This window comes from Urtica dioica, chromosome 12 (genome assembly GCF_054948205.1).
Source record: "Urtica dioica subsp. dioica isolate 48M chromosome 12, U.dioica_male_clone48M_v1_H2, whole genome shotgun sequence".
NCBI classification, from domain to species: domain Eukaryota; kingdom Viridiplantae; phylum Streptophyta; class Magnoliopsida; order Rosales; family Urticaceae; genus Urtica; species Urtica dioica.
The window spans coordinates 10,761,290-10,778,787 of NC_142767.1; the positions used below are offsets into that span (position 1 = coordinate 10,761,290).

Sequence of the window (17,498 nt, forward strand, 5' to 3'; positions counted from 1 at the left end):
TAAATCTAGAGCAATCATCAATAAAGGTAATAAAAAACCTATTTCCCCCACGGGTTAACATGCCATTAAATTCACATATATCAGAGTGTATAAGATCTAACAATTTAGAATTTCTCTCTACACTATAAAACGGTTTCTTTATCATTTTAGATTTTACACATATTTCACATTTATCCAATTTATCGGATTTGCACGAAATTAAACCACATTTAATTAACCTTTTCATAGTGCTAAAACCGATATGTGCTAATCTACTATGCCATAAAGAAACATAATCAAGCATATAAGCAGAAGGAGAAATTTCATTGATAACATTGTCAATAATACATAATTTGACCATCCCTTCACTGGAATAGCCTTTGCCAACAAATACACCATTTCGGGTCAAGATAAGCTTGCCCGACTCAAACACAGATTTAATCCCCGGTTTGCCTAGGAGATCGCCACTAACCAGGTTCCTACACATATCCGGAACATGGAGAACATTGGTTAAAGTGACCTTCTTCCCGGAGGTGAAGTTGAGATCCACGTTCCCGATGCCGACAACTTGAGAGCGATGCTCGTTTCCCATCTGAACCGCTTGTCCATCGTTGACTTCAGAATAGGTTTTGAAGGCAGCCCTATCATAGGCGACGTGAACGGTAGCACAAGTGTCGTACCACCACCCTTGAACCTTGCCTTTGACCGCCATGAGTTCGCTCAACATAGCGACTATGTTAGTATCGGTCATAGTGGCGTCGACCTCTTTCACGTCCGTCTTGTGGTGTCGACAATCTCGAGCATAGTGACCGGGTTTGCCACACACATAGCAGCCCCCTTTAGACCCCTTGGACCCGGGCTTGTTACCGGACTTGGATTTGCCGGAATGCTTGAATTTCTTCGAGTCCTTTTTGGAACCCGAAATTCCTTCCTTTTCATTCCACTTCCTCTTGCCTTTAGCGCTCACCGCATTGGCCTTGGAAGTACCGGCATCCGACGTCTTCTCTCTCATCTTCGATTCCTCCTCGATTCGAAGATGTTTATGGATTTGCTCCAAAGAGAAGTCCTCGGTTTTGTGAAGAAGTTTCTTTCGATAGCCTTTCCACGAATTGGGCAACTTTGCAATAATTGCACCAACTTGGAAAGTCTCCGGAATATCTATCTTCACAGCCCTCAATTTGTTGACTATAACTTGCAATTCATGAACTTGAGCAAGTATAGGCTTGTCATCAAACATCTTGAAATCAAAGTAACTCGAGACAAGTAACTTTTTGGTACCTTCTTCTTCGGCCTTGAACTTGTACTCGAGAGTCTTCCATATCTCGACCGCCGACGGATTGTCGGTGTAGAGATCGTAGAGTCGGTCTGACAATGTGTTCAGAATGTGACCCCGGCACAGCAGCTCGTCCTCTTGACGCTTCTTCCGGTCCGCCTTGAGTTCGTCATCATCTTCGTCCGTCGGCTCTGGGATGGGCACCAACGTCGGGCCGAGCACGTAGAAGATCTTCATGGCGGTGAGGAAGAAACGCATCTTGTCCTGCCAGCGGGTGAAATTGGTGCCGTCGAAACGGTCCAACTTGACGAAGTCCTGGCTCATCACTTTCAGACTCGAAACAGACGCCTCGGTAGCCATAGCACAAGATACTATAAGATTGTTAGATAATTCTTCGAAATTGAAGACTTCGAGGCTTGAATCACGCATAGGAACGCTTTCCTTATAGTATTTCGAGTACCCCAAAGCGTCTTAAGGTTTTGTACAAGAATACCGCAGGATACGACAAGCCTGGTTCGGACTGCACCAAGACAGAGTGAAAATCCGAAAATAAGCAAGAACTATGTTTCTGGATTAGTGTTTCGGGAATTGAGAAAATTGGTTCGAAAACCTGTGTTGATTACTGAATCCGAAGTCGGATTATATAAGCAATCGTACCTGTTCGCGAAAAGATTCGACGAACAGACGCATTGTTTCGGTCGAACTACGGTTATAGTCGCAAACGACACGACCGTTGGCCAAACGATAGCTCGTTTCGAAGCGACATGACCGTTAGTTCGAACGGTAACTAAAAATAACTACTAAATGAGGAGACGCGACCGTTGGCGAGAGTCACCGCAAGAAGCTCGCGGATCGTGTCGTTTCGCCTGGAGGTCGATCTCGCCTGGAGGTCGACCTCGCCCAGTCGAGCTGAAATGACTTCGTCACTTCGTCTAGTCGACCTCGCCCAGTCGAGCTGAAATGACTTCGTCACTTCGTCCAGTCGAGATCGTCACTTTCTCATTCGCCTTAGTATTTTGTTCCATGTGGGACTCTTTCCCACATACAAACTCACTTTCTCAATCAACAACACACTATTTTGTCTTTTAGTGAACAAATTAAATTGAGCTAATTAAAACACCTATTTAATTTTACTCAATTTCCAACAAGAATCTCTAATTCCCTTCGTTTATTTCATAGATTTGAGTATTTATAAATCTTATGTTAGCTTACAAGGGGAATAACAACGGAACTAATAAATATGTCTAACTGAGAAAAATTTCTTTCACTATATTCTCATCTGTATAGTTTGAATTATTAGGTTCATTCCCATGGCTCTCTTTGAAAAAGATGGACTTTGATACTCGATGATAATTTGGAATTAGTTGTGATCTTACTTTCGCAATTTAATTTGGAATTAGTTTGGCTATGTGTTCCAGTGTGATTACTTTGGTATTGCCAGATGTCAGTGTATTTGGTCATTTTTAGTAATGCACGTGAATTTTATAATCAGCCAGTGGCATGCTTCTTTTGACTATTTTCGTGGAAAAGAGAGAGATTGATGAAAGAGAAAGAGAGACGAAGCTGAATTAAAGACTTCGATGATTTTGGGTCTCACACTGTTTCTTTGAGTTAAAGCAGAACGCATCTCTTATTTCCCTCATTGTTAATCATCTTGCGGCTTCAGTGAACGAGGTAAGAAAACCTATCTTTCAAATCATCCTCACTTCCAGCAATGATTCAATTTTAATGTTTGAAAAACACATCTTTCCTTGAAGCAGTTTATAGAAGCAAGTCTCTTCTTTCACTCATTGTTAATCATCTTGCGGCTTCAGTGATCAAGGTAAGAAAATCTATCTTTTAAAATACATCATAGATGAACATGCTTTGCAATCACAGATTTTCGAGCGTTGAAATTTAATCCTCACTTAGATCTGTAATTCTATTGGCGTGCAAAAAAAAAAATGTTAAAAAATAATTAAAAGCTCTTCCTGAGGTATTTTTAATTTACTGCAACATGGTTTTAATGGGCCTTGTTTTTGTACATACAGAATCTATATAAAATGTACAAAGCTGAGTTTCTAGTTGGTCAATGATTGATCTTTCTGACAAATATAAAAGCCCATCTTCTTTTGATTTTTCTTTTCTTTTCCAGGTCAATGGCAGTTGAACTTGTGGCATTGAAGCTGGTGGAGTCTGTGGTGTCCATAGCGGTCGAGAGAATCGCGGACCTCCTCATCAACGAGGCCTCTTCCCTGAGAGGCGTTCGTGGGGATATCCAGACACTGCAAACCGAGCTGAAGTGGATCGAGAGCTTCCTAAGAGACGCCGACAAAAAACAAGAGAAAGATGAGCGCGTCCGCATGTGGATCGCTGAGGTCAGAGACGTGGCCTGCGAGATCGAAGACTCCGTCGAGACCTACGTCTCCAAAGTCCGATCCTCATATGTCAAGGTCATCCATCTGAGGAAGCTTCGGTCCCAAGTTACCTCTATCAAGGACAAGCTTCGTCGCATCACCGAGAGGCGACAGACGTACCAGATCGAATTTTCCGGTGGAGATCGAGAGGCTGCTCCGCTGAGAAATCAGAGGAGATCGTACCCGGACGAAGAGGAAGACGACGTGGTCACGTTGAAGAGCACGATGTCGGCCCTGAAGGCTCAGCTGATGAGGGAAGAAGATCGACGCTGCATCGTGTCTATCGTGGGAATGGGCGGTCTAGGAAAGACCACCCTCGCCAAGAAAGCCTACAACGACGCTGACATGAAGAAGAATTTTGGGTGCTCCGCTTGGGTTTTCGTGTCGCAGCAGTTTGTTGTGAAGGAGGTCTTGATCGAGATCTTGATGCAAGTCGGTTTCCGGCCGGAAACAGCTTTGCAAGGAGTGAGCCACGTGAAGAAGTTCGTTGAAGAGAGACAGAATAATAAACAGATTCTCGACAGGTTGGAAGATCACGAGCTGGTTTCTCTTCTAAAAGCCGAGCTCAAGGAGAGGCGATATCTCGTGGTTTTGGATGATATTTGGAACGTTCAAGCTTGGAATACTATCGAGAAAGCTTTTCCAAAAGGGAAGCCCGGTAGCAAAGTGGTGTTCACGACACGAATCAGGGAAGTCGCGGTGTCAGCCGATCCTCACAGCACTCCGATCGAACCCCCGCTCTTGACGGAGGAACAGAGTTGGGAGCTTCTTCAGCGGAAGGCGTTTCCTAAGGAGATATTTGGGAGTCTCGGCTCTCCGCCGGAGTTCGTACAGCTCGGGAAGGAGATGGTGGCGGAGTGCGGAGGATTGCCTCTCGCGATCGTCATGCTCGGTGGTTTGCTTCGAACCAAGAACTCGCCGGAGAAGTGGGAGAAGGTGAAGAGAGACGTGAAGTCGCGGAAGATCAACAAACTCATATCATCAGAGAGACAATACCGGGTCGAAGACATTTTAGACTTGAGCTTCCAAGAGCTTCCTTTCCATCTAAAACCCTGTCTTCTTTACCTTGCAAGTTTTCCAGAGGACAGCAAGATCCAGAGTAAGATTTTGATAAGGCTGTGGATGGCAGAGGGTTTTATACGCACAGATGAGACACTAGAATCGCTGGAAGAAGAGGCGGGCGAGGAATACTTGGAAGAGCTGATCGATCGATGCGTAGTTCAACTTGATAAGAATGACCACACGGGAAAGCGCATCAAGAGCTGCCGACTCCACGATCTAATGCGAGACTTTTGTTTGTCAAAGGCCAAAGAGGAGCTTTTCTTAGAGATCGATGCTCCATCCTCAACACAACAATACAATCGCTCCCGCAGAATCTCTGTACACGGACCTAATCGCCATTTTTCGCCACATCCTCACCTCCGGTCTCTCTTTTGTTTTTCCATTCAATTTTTTCCCAGTTTCTCAAACGCCCGGTTGCTGAGGGTTTTGCACCTTGATTTTCTCAACAATCCAAAACTTCCTCCAACAATTGGCGATCTGATTCACTTGAGGTATTTGAGACTGAGCAGTTGTCGCTTGGCTTATAAACTCTCTCTCCCACATTCCTTGGGCAAGATGAGGAATTTGCAGACTCTAGACCTCAGTGGGATTTGGGAGACCCTATGGCTTCCAAACTCGGTTTGGAAGTTGACAGAGGTGAGACACTTGTTGTTACCGTGGGGTTACAAGCCGAACATTTTTGCACTCCGGCACTTCTTCGAAGGCCAAACTAAATTGAAACTCGAGACTTTGAAAGGGATAGACGCAAAGAACTTGTTCAACAAACACAACTCAATCCCTCCGATGCCAAAAATCAAAGTCCTGGGCATTCGAAATCTCGGAAGCCATAAAGAAGTCACGCTCCTCCTCGAGTCTCTCAACCCTCGCTTGCTCCGATCGCTGACGATGCGGCTATCGGACCTAGATACATATTTTCCAGAGATGGAATTGCTGTCTAGTTTTGAGGGTCTGAGCAAACTGAGCTTATCTGGCAGGGTTTCGAGCGAGAGCCTCGAATCCCTTCCATACAGCCTCGCGAAGCTCACACTGCGGCGTTCTGTGCTGGACCAGTCGAAGATAGCCATACTAGAGAAGCTTCAGAACCTGAGGGTCCTCAACCTAATATCCGCGTGGCTGAAGCCTGGTAGCGCTTGCCAGAAGTGGGTGTTCTCTTCGGGCGGGTTCGCTCGCCTCGAGGCTCTTGGGCTTTTCCATATCGAAGACGTGGAGGAGTGGGAGGTGAAGGAAGGTGGTCTGCGTAGCCTCAAGAAATTACACATTTGGGGAATGTCCAATCTAAAGGCGCTCCCTGAACAACTGATGCACGTCACCACTCTTCGGGAAATTAGCATCAACGCCATGACAAAGGAGTTCGAAGAAAAACTGAGAAGGGTGAATCCAGACGGAGCCGAAGGACTAGATTTCTACAAGGTCCGACATGTTCCTTCCATCACATTCACCTAATACTACGCTTTAGACCAACTCCATCCGATAACACCATTTTCTACTCTATTTTACAGTACATGTCACATCAAACACTACCTCATCTCCAACCGAACTCTATTTTTTACACCAAATTGAAATATTAATTTTATATTCAACTTTCTCTTATTTATTTCTATACCCTTATATTTATTTAATATATTTTAATTATACCACTTATTCATTATTTAATAATGAAGTATTACTCCATAAATTTATTGAAAATACAAATTAACACAAAGTAAACTTAATATTTATTAAACACAAAATACAATACAAAACAAATAACATAAAATAAAATAAAGAAAAGTACAATTACACATCTGAATTAGAATATCTCTCCCACAAATGGTCGATCAATGCATTTCGGAGCGTGATATGTGCATCTTTGTCTCTTATTTGTCTGTAGCGACTGAAAAACTCATGAAATTGTGTATCATCATTCTCCGCTAATTCAACCCCCAATGGTGGCGTTTCTACATTTCGATGTCGTTGTAATGTTATTTTATTTCTCTTTTAATATTAATGTCATTTTAGTTTTTTTCAAACTCCAAATATTAATATTGTATTTGAAAATAAATTTAATGAATAATTTAAGGATAAATATGATATAATTTTATAAATCAATACAAATATATAAATTATAAACTTTATAGGGACTAAAAAAATATTTTGGAGTAGTGAATAGTGTCACGCCATATTTGGCGTGACACCAAATTGAAAAAGCATGAAACGCTATAATAGCGTAAAATAAAGAGTACGGCTGGAGGACTTACACACGCTATTCCCAGCATATAGAGGTCGGATGGAGATGCTCTTAGTCTCTCGATTTTTTTTTTCTACCCTGATTATAAAAGTTTGGAATTCAATTTATGTATACCATTTTTAGTAGACGCTTTGGGTATTTTTGCAAAATAGTGCCTACCCGAGAATGTGCGGGCGTTGTAAATTCATTATGCTTATAATGTTATTACTATTTAAGATTTATCAGTGTTTACAACTTGAGATGCGTATTAAAGCTACTTACTAAGTGTAGATATTTTATTGGGTAATTAAGCTAAGTAGCCTCCTGAAAATAGCCAATTTATTTTTAGCCAACGTTCTGTAAATAAGTGGTAAATAGCCAGGAGGATTTATTTACAACAAAAATTGGCCGAGACTACCCTTCCATTTTCCCGCCCACTATCTTCCGGGTCATTAATACGTGATCAGCTGTAATATTTGGATATTAATGCACGCGAAAATCGAGGAGTAATTAAAACCATCAGCTGCGTTCACATTAACACCAACCGCTCAAAAATATTGTTTTAAAAAAAAAAAAAAAAGATGCCCAAAAATCGCAGAGAAGAAACTGCTCAAATTTGAACCGGAAAAAAGATTCAACACCTTTATTTACAATCGAAATCGAAACCCAGAGAAGAAATACAGCGACGACGAAGAAGAATGAACACAGATTAGTAAATAAATCAAAAATACGATTTGTATCGGTCTTGTTTTACTGCTCTTCAGGAAAAAAAAAGAGAGAGAGATTTGGCCGCCATCAATGCCGAGCCCGAGAACCCCCCTCCCCTCTCTCTCATCATCATCGTCTCCTTCATCTCCTTCTCCTATCTTCTTTTTCATTCCTTGCGCGACATCAATGGCCGAGACCGAGCACCACTCACGCGTGTTCCAGCCGAGAAAAAGAGGACAGCCACGAGCCGCCGAGGATGCCGGACCGAGAGGAGACACCGGGAAAAGACGCGTAGAGCACCGGAGAGTTGATGACACAGCCATAAATCGTCCTCTCTGCGATCTGCGTCCAAGGTCCTGATCTGCGACACCGCGAATAACAGTTTTTTTTTCCTTGTTGTTGTTCATAGAAAACATATTTACAGTATATCCGTGTAAATAAGAAGCATATTTACAGTATATTCATTGTAAATACACAACATATTAACAGTATATTCATTGTAAATAAGAAGCATATTTACAGTATATTTGAACTGAAAAAAAATTTTGGAAGTATTTTGAGCACGAAAATTCTGGAAATTATGAATATATGGAAGACAAAATAATATCAATAAATGAATAATATATTTACAGAGTTTAACCACGAAAATAGATACTAATTACCTAAAGTTAACGCTAAAAACTTCCAAAAACATAACAATAAATGGGCTATTAATTTTCAAAATCTGCAGGAAATTTCAAATTTCAAATTTGAAAACTTCCCTATTCGGTTTCTGTGAATTAAATAAGGGCAAAAGTGTAAACCTAATTTAATTAATAAGCTGCCACATAAGCAATATGGCTATTTACAGCATATTAACGAAAGGTTGGCCAATTTTAAATTGCTACACTTTCCGTGGCTTAAGCAGCCAATTATTTGTATTTTATTAGACGTGGCAATGTTATAATGCTACTATGTCTTTTTTAGTCCTTGTCATCTTAGATATATCTGAATTATGTTGCTTCTTAGCTTGTATTTAGTTAGCATTAGTCTGATATTCATCGTTAATGAGAAATCTGAATCTTTCCTCTCATCTTTGATTCTCTCTACTAAAGTTCGATCGTATTATGGTATCATAGTATTTTCCGCAAATCTTCCTCTATTTAGAGCTTTCTTCCGGCAAACAGCAGTTTCCAGAAGTGGATGTTCTCTTCGGGCGGTTATCCTCAAGAAGGACACCACTCTTCAGGAAATTGGCATTGAAGACATGAAAAAGGAGTTTGAAGATAATCTGAGAAGGGCGATATCACTGGACCAAGCCGACTGGGACATACTTCTCCAAAGGCCTTGAAAGAAGCTCGGGACAAAGAATTTATAAGTTGGGAAATAAGATACCAAAAGCGGCTCAATCAAGCTTTTCATTTGCCAATCCATCCCACCCTTCTGGCTTAACAGCATCAGAATCAAGATTGACAAACAATGTCATGTTTCCATCTGCTGAGAGCCTGCCAATGATCACATAAGCACAGAAAACCCCATAAACGTTCTGATTTACAGTTGCATAGCATTCATTTTCTCTTTTCTAGAATTTTTTTATTTCTTGTCGGAGACGACCAGCTTACCCTCTAGCATATGGATCATTTGCAGTGCACTTTTCAATTTTCTGCGAACTCGGATGATAAACAGACACTTCATAAACGTAATACCAACCGTCCCATGATTTGGGTCCTTTACTGCTCCAAACACCATTAGCCTCTTCAAGCTCAACAATATCTGTAGGAGTTCCACCCAATGGATCCTTATAAACGCATGCGCGAATTGCCTGTTTCAATACAGATGCAAGTTGACATAGAGATGAAACACTCACAAAGTAAATCAGGAAGACACAGTACAAGTAAAAAATCACTCTCGAGTAAAGCTCTAAACAGCGACAAGCATATTATAGAGTAACATACTTGGGCAGTTGGTGCCCAGAGGAAAAGTGATATAGCATCATCAGAGTAAACGGTACCGAGCGGGCCACAATAAGAGAACATGAGACTAAAGCTTTAGGCCTTAATCGTTGCTGAGTTGCATTTCCCATCAGCTTTACGCCACCCAACTGCAAACCAGTAGCGCCGCTGCATTTCCCATCAGCTGTAGAAAATGAGAACCAGCAAGTCATGAGACTAAAGCTTTAGGCCTTAATCGTTGCTGAGTTGCAGCACAAACTTGTTCGTGAAAACAGCGATGAAAAAACTTAGGGTAGGTTTGAATGAAAAGCCCGAGAGAGAAAGGAAAAGAGGAGAGAGCTTGGAGTATATTTTAGGGGGGAGCTAGGACTTTGTTTTTAGGCGCACCTATGTATGATTTTTAAATGTAACACTAGCTCAAATAGTGAAGAAAATTAAACATAAGATAAATATATTGAGGTGCTACTTAAGGCCTAAAACTTGCGGATTATAATTCATCGATACACTTTTCAAGACTCGCGATTTGTGTAGATAACCGAACAAGAGAGTTGCGATTCTAGATCAAAACCAGACAGACATACTGATCTTATTCTAACAGCACAATGTTGATTGAATTAAAAGCTGAGCATGGAAGAAAATTAAATAACGAGATCGCTCACCATCAAAAGCCGCGACGGCCAATTGGGACTTGAGCAGAGCTTTGGTATCCAAACCAGGTGGCACTCTGTAAGCTCCATAATCACGGATATGAGGGAACTTTTCAATCACCTATAAACATAAAACTGACACGTACATTACCATTTTTAATCATATATATACAGATCAAAGTAGCAATAAGTCTAATTTGAATTCACATTTTGAGGAAGTCCACAGATTTCTTTTTCGAGCTTGATTTTCACATCTTCACCTGTAAGTTACAAAACTAACATATTTTTATCAAAACAGAGCAATAATAATATTTAGGTTATATAAAACGCCAGAGTCCGAGCCTCGAATCCCATCAACTTCTGCAGCAGACAAGCCCGCTTTATCGCTGGCGAAAAGGCAGCAATAGCCATCGCCAACACTCCTGAGACCAACCACATTGACAGAAAAATGATAAAAAGGAAACGATGCTTAGGTGGTTCAGCGATTCTCGAATCCACATTTCGAGAAATCAGGGCACGGAGAGCGAGATAGAGAAGAAAGTGAACCTGAGAGATCGAAAGAGAAGCGTGGACGGAGGGCATGGAAGAGGACGCAGAGACGCAGCGGAGCCGGGAAGAGCTGAGCCAGGATCGTATGACGTGTGTTCAAAACGACGTCGTTTTGTAGAGGAAACAACGGTCAGTTGAAGCGGTGGCGGGAAAGGTCGGTTGGAAGTGAATGCGGTGGGAGATGGTGGTCGCAAAAGTAGAGAGAAGACACGTGTCACTGAACCAACCATCATCACTCCTCTTTCCCTAAAAGGAGCTTTCATTCATTTCACGAAAAGGCACGTCAAGCCTATTTGGCAAAACAAAACATGCCCCTCTCGTCACTCATTCCTAGTAAAATGAAACATTGAAATTTCAGTCTAACAAACGTTTTGAATAAGTTTAAAAACTAGCCAACTATAATAATTAAGAATTAATGACATTTTTAGTCCCTGAACTATGTCGAGTGTAACAACTTGGTCCTTCGGCGAAAAAAGCTGTAGCGTCGATACCTGGTGAATGTGAGGAAATCACGTTTGATCCTTCTGTCAAATTTATCGCCTATTTAGACAGAACGATGCTGACGTGGCTTGATCGAGTAGGGTAGTTAAGTAATTTTATATTTCAAGCGAGTAAATGGAACCTATTCGACACATTTTTCCCGAAATATTCAAATTGAACGACAAAGAAATTGAACGACAACGAAAATCTTAATTGGCGGCTGTGAAAACCCTAATGGCGAAGACGAAGTCGCCGGCGACGAAGATGCCGGCGGTGGCATTTAATGGAGGAGCAAAGTCGAGTCGAAATACAACCCCAGTGCAGTCGGGGTGTTACGGTGAGAATGAACTCTCAAAAGTTTTTGGTTAGTTTTAGAAACATGAAAATGATTTTTGGATACCACGGGGACCAGTTTTTTTTGTTGTCGTTGGAATGGGGTTTAGCCATATTTTTTGGTCGAGATTTGTCTGGGACCACGCGAATAAGTTGTTTATGGTCGGATATTATTTGGGGATGACTGGGACCACGCGAATAACTTGTTTTTGGTCGGTTATTTTCTGGGACCACTTGTTTATTTATTCCTCCTTTGTTTTGTATGGGACCACTGGTGTTTTATTGTCCCCTGATGCATATTATTTGTTTATTGAATATTCTTGTTTATTTTTGTCAAGTACTGGACTGATTTTTGTCCTCTGATTGTTTTGTATATTGACAGAGGCGTTGGTCAACAGCTTTACGTTACAAGTCCACCATGGTGGGTCAATGGTATTTGATACTGATGGAACCAGATACGTTGGAGGTGGCATAAGTCCTCAAGAATTCACAGATTTAGACAAGATGTCTATCTTTGAATTGAATGGGATTTTGAATGACCTGGGTTACTCATCTGCTCCAACATATTTCTTGAAGTCAGGTACGAGCAATTGGATGAATTTTGTTGAAAATGATGAGTGCTTGATTGAAGATATGGCTGAGATATTGAAGACACAGTGGGAGGTACACTTGTTCTGTTCTCACCCACTTGACATGACTGAGAATGAGGAGCTATTACGTGCCGGTGATGAGCTAATACCTGCCGTGGAAGAAGAACAGACAACGCTTGAGGTTGACGCTAACAATGAGGTTAATGATGATCAGATGAGCGGCATAGACACAGATGAAGAAGCTACAAAACAACCCGGTGAGGCTGAGTTCGGGTTCGAGTTGAGCGAGGAGGACATTCAAGTTGATGGAGCAGCAGTGGATCTTGGGCTAGCTGGGCTACGGGACAAAGGAAAGCGTATTCTCGATGAGCATTTTGATCCGGACAGTGAGAGTGAAGACGATATTGACGCTGACTTTGGAGGGTTCGACACAGATTCAGAAGAAGAGTGTGAAAAAGAAGATGACACGTCCTGGAACAAGCGAAACCCGAAGAGGAAACTGCCACGATTTCAAGAGTTTAGAGAGGAAGGTGATATGGGTAATGTGACCCTGAAATTAGGATTGTCCTTCAATAGCTCGAAAGTCTTCAAGGAAGTAGTGAAAGAATACGCTATTCGCCAGGGTAAGGACATTTATTTAAAAAAAAATGACAGCAGACGGGTACGAGCTGAGTGTCATGACAAAGGCTGCAAATGGGTTTGTTACGCATCAAACTTGGGGACTAGGAATGGTGTTTTCATCATTAAAACATACGTCGCTGAACACACGTGTCCAAGGGTCAACAAAAACAGATTTGCTACCTCGGCATGGCTTGCGAAGAAGTATATGCAATCTTTCAAAGACAGTGAATCATGGTCCGCCCCGGACTTCATGAATCGGGTTCAAAAGGATTATGTCCTTGAATGTAACAAGATGAAGGCGTATAGAGCAAAAAGGCTTGCGACAAAGGCCATTGAAGGCTGTAATAAAGAGCTGTATGCGGCATTGTGGGACTACGCAGCGGAGTTGAAGCGGTCAAACCCGGGATCCACTGTTGAAATTGAAGCAGAATCTGGTCCTGATGGTAAGCCGATGTTTAAAAGGATGTACATTTGCTTTCAAGCTTGCAAGTTAGGATTCGCTCATTGCCGACCTGTGATCGGTGTCGATGGCTGCCATATCAAAGGTCACCACACCGGTCAGTTACTCTCAGCAATAGGTATTGATGCGAACAATTCAATGTTCCCTATCGCGTACGCGGTTGTTGAATCAGAAGGAAGAGCTACTTGGAGTTGGTTTTTAAACTTTTTAAAAGAGGACGTGAAGATAGACAATGGACACCATTGGACTTTCATATCGGATAAACAAAAGGGATTGCAAGAAGCGTTGAATGACCTCTGGGAAGAGGGATTGGTTCAAGGTGAGCATCGACACTGTGCCCGCCATCTTCAGGGAAATTTCACTAAGGTAAATGAGTTTATGTGTTTGAAGTCTGTTTATAGACGTGTATTTTCTCATTTTTTGTAGTACTTTTATCTGGGTCCCATTTTTTACATGTTAATAATGCGTGTATTTGTTGCAACTTTTTTTTTTTTCTAATGACGACTGCTTAATTTTTAAAAATTAAATGAAAAGCAAAACCTACTACGAGTGGTAATAATGTTGGTGCTGGTTTAAGACTTTCATTTTGTTTATAGTCAAAAGATGGCGAGACAAGATTCTGATGTGACAAGAAACTGATAATTTTCATGGTTTATGGCATAAACTTTATGTTAATTGAATATCTATTTTTCATACAACAAACATGCATTTGTTCTCTAATCATTTGTTATACACTTCGATCACCTGTTTTTCATGTATAATTTACACTGTAATTTATTTATTTTTGTTAAATTTTGCTTATAATATGAAAATGACAGTGCAAGCTCTGCAAGAAATTTCCCGAAAACTAAGACTGAATTTTCGATGGGACGAAACTTCTTGCACTGATGTGGCAAATAAAAACCAAGATGATGACAAATTTGGAATTATAATGACAGGTTTTTAAAGGCCAGTTTATGAAGACCAAGATGATGGCCGCTGCTATGGCGTACTCAACTTCACGCTTTGAGGCTGAGTTAGAGTTAATCAAGGCCGAAGATGAGAGTGCTTACAATTGGCTCATTGAAAAACGCCCTCAACATTGGGCAAGGAGCCATTTCCGGCCAGGACCAAAGTGCGACATCTTACTCAATAATCTGTGTGAGAGTTTCAATGGGACTAGATCAGTGCTAATGGCTCGACAGAAACCAATTTTGTCGATGTTGGAGCGGATTCGAATGTATCTACTCCAAAGGTTCACGAAACAGAAATTGGCTGGAGATAAGTGGACTGGAGAAATTGGGCCTCGGATTTACAAGATATTGGAGAACAATAAGGTCCTTAGTGCACAGAACATACCATATTGGGCCGGAGGATCCGATTACCAAGTCTCGAACATGTACGGGTCAATGTACGCAGTGAATTTAGCACGCCACTCATGCTCATGTAACAGATGGAATCTTTCAGGTATTAATTTACTCATATGTCTTACTCATATTCATGACTTGGTTCAACACATGATTAACACTTATTTTTTGTACGAATACCGTGTGCTCATGCTATAAGCTGCATTTGGCACAAACACGATGATCCTTTGAAATATGTGTCAATGTGGTACAAGAAGCCTTGTTATGAACAAACATATGTTCAAGGGATATGTCCTATTAATCCCCTAGAACAATGGCCACGAACAAGAAAGACCCCTATGTCCATGCCACCGGACCGAGCCAAACCCGGAAGACCAAAGAAGCTTAGGCGACTCTCTCATGACGAGGTAGTTCCAAAGGGAGGTACAAGGATGACAAGAAAATATATCATGTCACGGTGCTCAAAATGTGGGAAAGAGGGCCATAATGTGAAAACATGTTTCAGGCGAGAAGAAGAATCAAGGGTACATCAATTTCTGTAATGGCTATTATACTTGAATTCATTATGATTTAGTATTGATTTATTATTGACTATGTACATTTCTGTAATAACTTTCACAGAGGCATGGAAGAGCACCACCATCATCCCAGCCTTCTCAAGCTCAGCCACCATCATCCCAGCCTTCTCAAGCTCAGCCACCATCATCACAGCCTTCTCAACCTCAGCCACCGCCATCACAGCCTTCCCAAGCTACACAGCCACCACGACCGTCACCGCCTTTGAGTCAAGCTACACAGCCATTGAGGGTGAGGGTACTACTGAATTTTGATATTCTTAATTTTTTTTTTGTTCTCATTCCATGTGTCTTTTTATTGTACAGAGAAGCCCGAGATTTAGGACTCACAACATAAGACAGGATCTCATGACGCCGCGAGGTTTATTCAAGTAGATGGTTTATTCAAAACAAGTATCTCATGAGGCCGAGATTTTTTGGGTTGCAGATCGTTTATGTCTGTATTAAGGTTTCTTTTAGTTTCTTTTGATGAAATGAAATGATGTTTATGAATGGTTTATGTACTTGGTTAAAACATATTCTACTTTTGGGTTATGACTGGTTTATGTACTTGGTTGGTATATGAATGATTAAAATAGATTGACATCTTATTGACTCTAAATTATGTTCTTTGATAGCTTATTTTGTCTGTTGATTATGTACTTTGGTTTAACAATAATTTTTTCCAAGAATCTGTATCAAGAATTGATAGCTTAAATCAACTGAAAATATAACCTACTAAAACTGAGAAATAAACCAACTGGCATTACTTGAGCATTTGAATCCAGAATACCAGACAACATTACACGTTCATTATCAGTTACAAAACAACTTTGATCACAAAACCTGCATCACAATTTACTTAAACAAAAGTACAAACACAAACAGTAATATAACCATGGCCAACATCTTAATCTGTTTTAGATCTTTCGTGAAATTCACTCCACAGCTTTGGTGGTCGTGAAATTCTTCTGTTACCAAGTCCGACTTCGTTCTCTCAAATGCATTAATTCTCTTCAACAGTCCGGGAATAATCGTTGTTGATCTTGCGCACATTGGAGGGTCTAGCCATTCATGAAATCCACAGCCTGGCTCTGTTTTATGCTGGTAATTTTCAAAATATTTAGAGTCGGCAATTTCACAAACACAGAAAGAAAAAAATTGAAAACCCCTAAAATGAAAACCTCACCTTATACCCGAGGCATCCATAAAATCTTCGTCCCGGGTTTTCAGTCGTCCATGACGTGCGTTCGACCCCAGTAGCACTGCAGAAACATGCCGGAGGTCGTCGCCGCGACCCATCGACCTCTACGCGAGATTTCCTTGACGAAGAAGACAGAGAGGATTCCATGACACTCCAAGCTTGACACGGTTGTCTTCAAGCCCAGTTCTGAAGAAATTTGTTCATTTCTTCTTGATTATGGAATTAAACGATTTGGGATTTTAGGGTTTTATCAAGGGATTTGATTTTCTCGATTTGGGATTTGATTTTCTCGATTTGGGATTACACGGCCATATGATTTACAAGAAGAGGAAACCATTAAAACATGGACAAAATGGTAATTACCCTACTCGATCAAGCCACGTCAGCATCGTTCTGTCTAAATAGACGATAAATTTGACAGAAGGATCAAACGTGATTTCCTCACATTCACCAGGTATCGACGCTACAGCTTTTTTCGCCGAAGGACCAAGTTGTTACACTCGACATAGTTCAGGGACTAAAAATGTCATTAATTCAATAATTAATTGCCTACTTTTTACATAAATGGCCTTATAAAAACTCCCGCCCAAATAATGTGATATTATTTAAGGACAAAATAAAAAAGAAAGAAATAATCGTGTAACTGATTCCCTAATTCAAGCAGCCATCAATTAATACTTAAAAAAAAAAAAAAAAAACTACCGGGAAAAAAATTCCAATTGGAATTGTAGAAATCACTACTACAAATATGGGCATCAGGTGCGACAAAAGTCGCACCTGATGCCCACAAAGTCGCACCCGATAGTACTATCGAGTGTGACTTTAGGTGCGACTAAGTCGCACCTAATAGTCCGCAGCTAATACTATTGGGTGCGACATGTCGCACCCAATAATATATACTAGTAGGTGTGACACTATTGGGTGCGACTTATCGCACCTATTTTTCCGTGGGAAATCAAGAATAAAGCGGGAATTTGACTTTTGGGTGCGACATGTCGCACCCAATAGTCTTCCCGCCAACATATTGGGTGCGACATGTCGCACCCAATAGTCTTCCCACCAAAACACCAAACAGTGGTTTAGACGTCGCTTTTTAAAAAAGCGACGTCAAATCTTTTAAAAGAGCAGTTTTTTGGATGTCAGTTTATTTAAAAGTGAC

The 17,498-nt window shown here is 41.1% G+C and overlaps 2 protein-coding genes and 1 long non-coding RNA gene across 5 annotated transcripts in view; 2 read left to right on the forward strand and 1 right to left on the reverse strand.

The window, feature by feature from the left end:
- The window catches only part of LOC149379071 (putative disease resistance protein At1g50180), a 77,320-nt gene extending 70,940 nt beyond the window's left edge, over positions 1–6,380 (forward strand). Inside the window, exons 1-3 of one of the 2 annotated variants that reach the window (XM_089602438.1) lie at positions 2,774–2,926; positions 3,013–3,074; positions 3,387–6,380. In XM_089602438.1, coding sequence (XP_089458564.1) covers positions 3,391–6,153 — 2,763 coding nt within the window. In that variant the 5' untranslated portion in view covers positions 2,774–2,926; positions 3,013–3,074; positions 3,387–3,390 and the 3' untranslated portion in view covers positions 6,154–6,380. Of the gene's footprint in view, positions 1–2,773; positions 2,927–3,012; positions 3,075–3,386 lie in introns of those variants that run through there. The other variant, XM_089602439.1, reaches the window with a different exon arrangement.
- A 2,248-nt stretch (positions 6,381–8,628) lies between these two features.
- LOC149379077 (pullulanase 1, chloroplastic-like) lies at positions 8,629–11,040 on the reverse strand. Of its 2 annotated transcripts, none has more exons than XM_089603697.1 (7): positions 10,749–11,040; positions 10,545–10,624; positions 10,410–10,462; positions 10,215–10,323; positions 9,615–9,739; positions 9,226–9,425; positions 8,629–9,108 (listed from the first exon to the last, which is right to left on the reverse strand). In XM_089603697.1, the coding sequence occupies exons 1-7, from the start codon at positions 11,012–11,014 to the stop codon at positions 9,009–9,011; spliced, it is 933 nt and encodes a 310-aa protein (XP_089459823.1). In that variant the 5' UTR covers positions 11,015–11,040; the 3' UTR covers positions 8,629–9,008. The 2 variants fall into 2 exon arrangements, with proteins under 2 accessions (XP_089459823.1, XP_089459824.1); XM_089603698.1 differs by having other exon boundaries at positions 9,559–9,739.
- Positions 11,041–14,767: 3,727 nt separating this feature from the next.
- Positions 14,768–15,744, forward strand: LOC149379078 (uncharacterized). The gene is made up of 3 exons (XR_016294285.1): positions 14,768–15,105; positions 15,203–15,388; positions 15,463–15,744. It is a non-coding gene; the product is annotated as an uncharacterized LOC149379078 (long non-coding RNA).
- Positions 15,745–17,498: the final 1,754 nt, after the last annotated feature.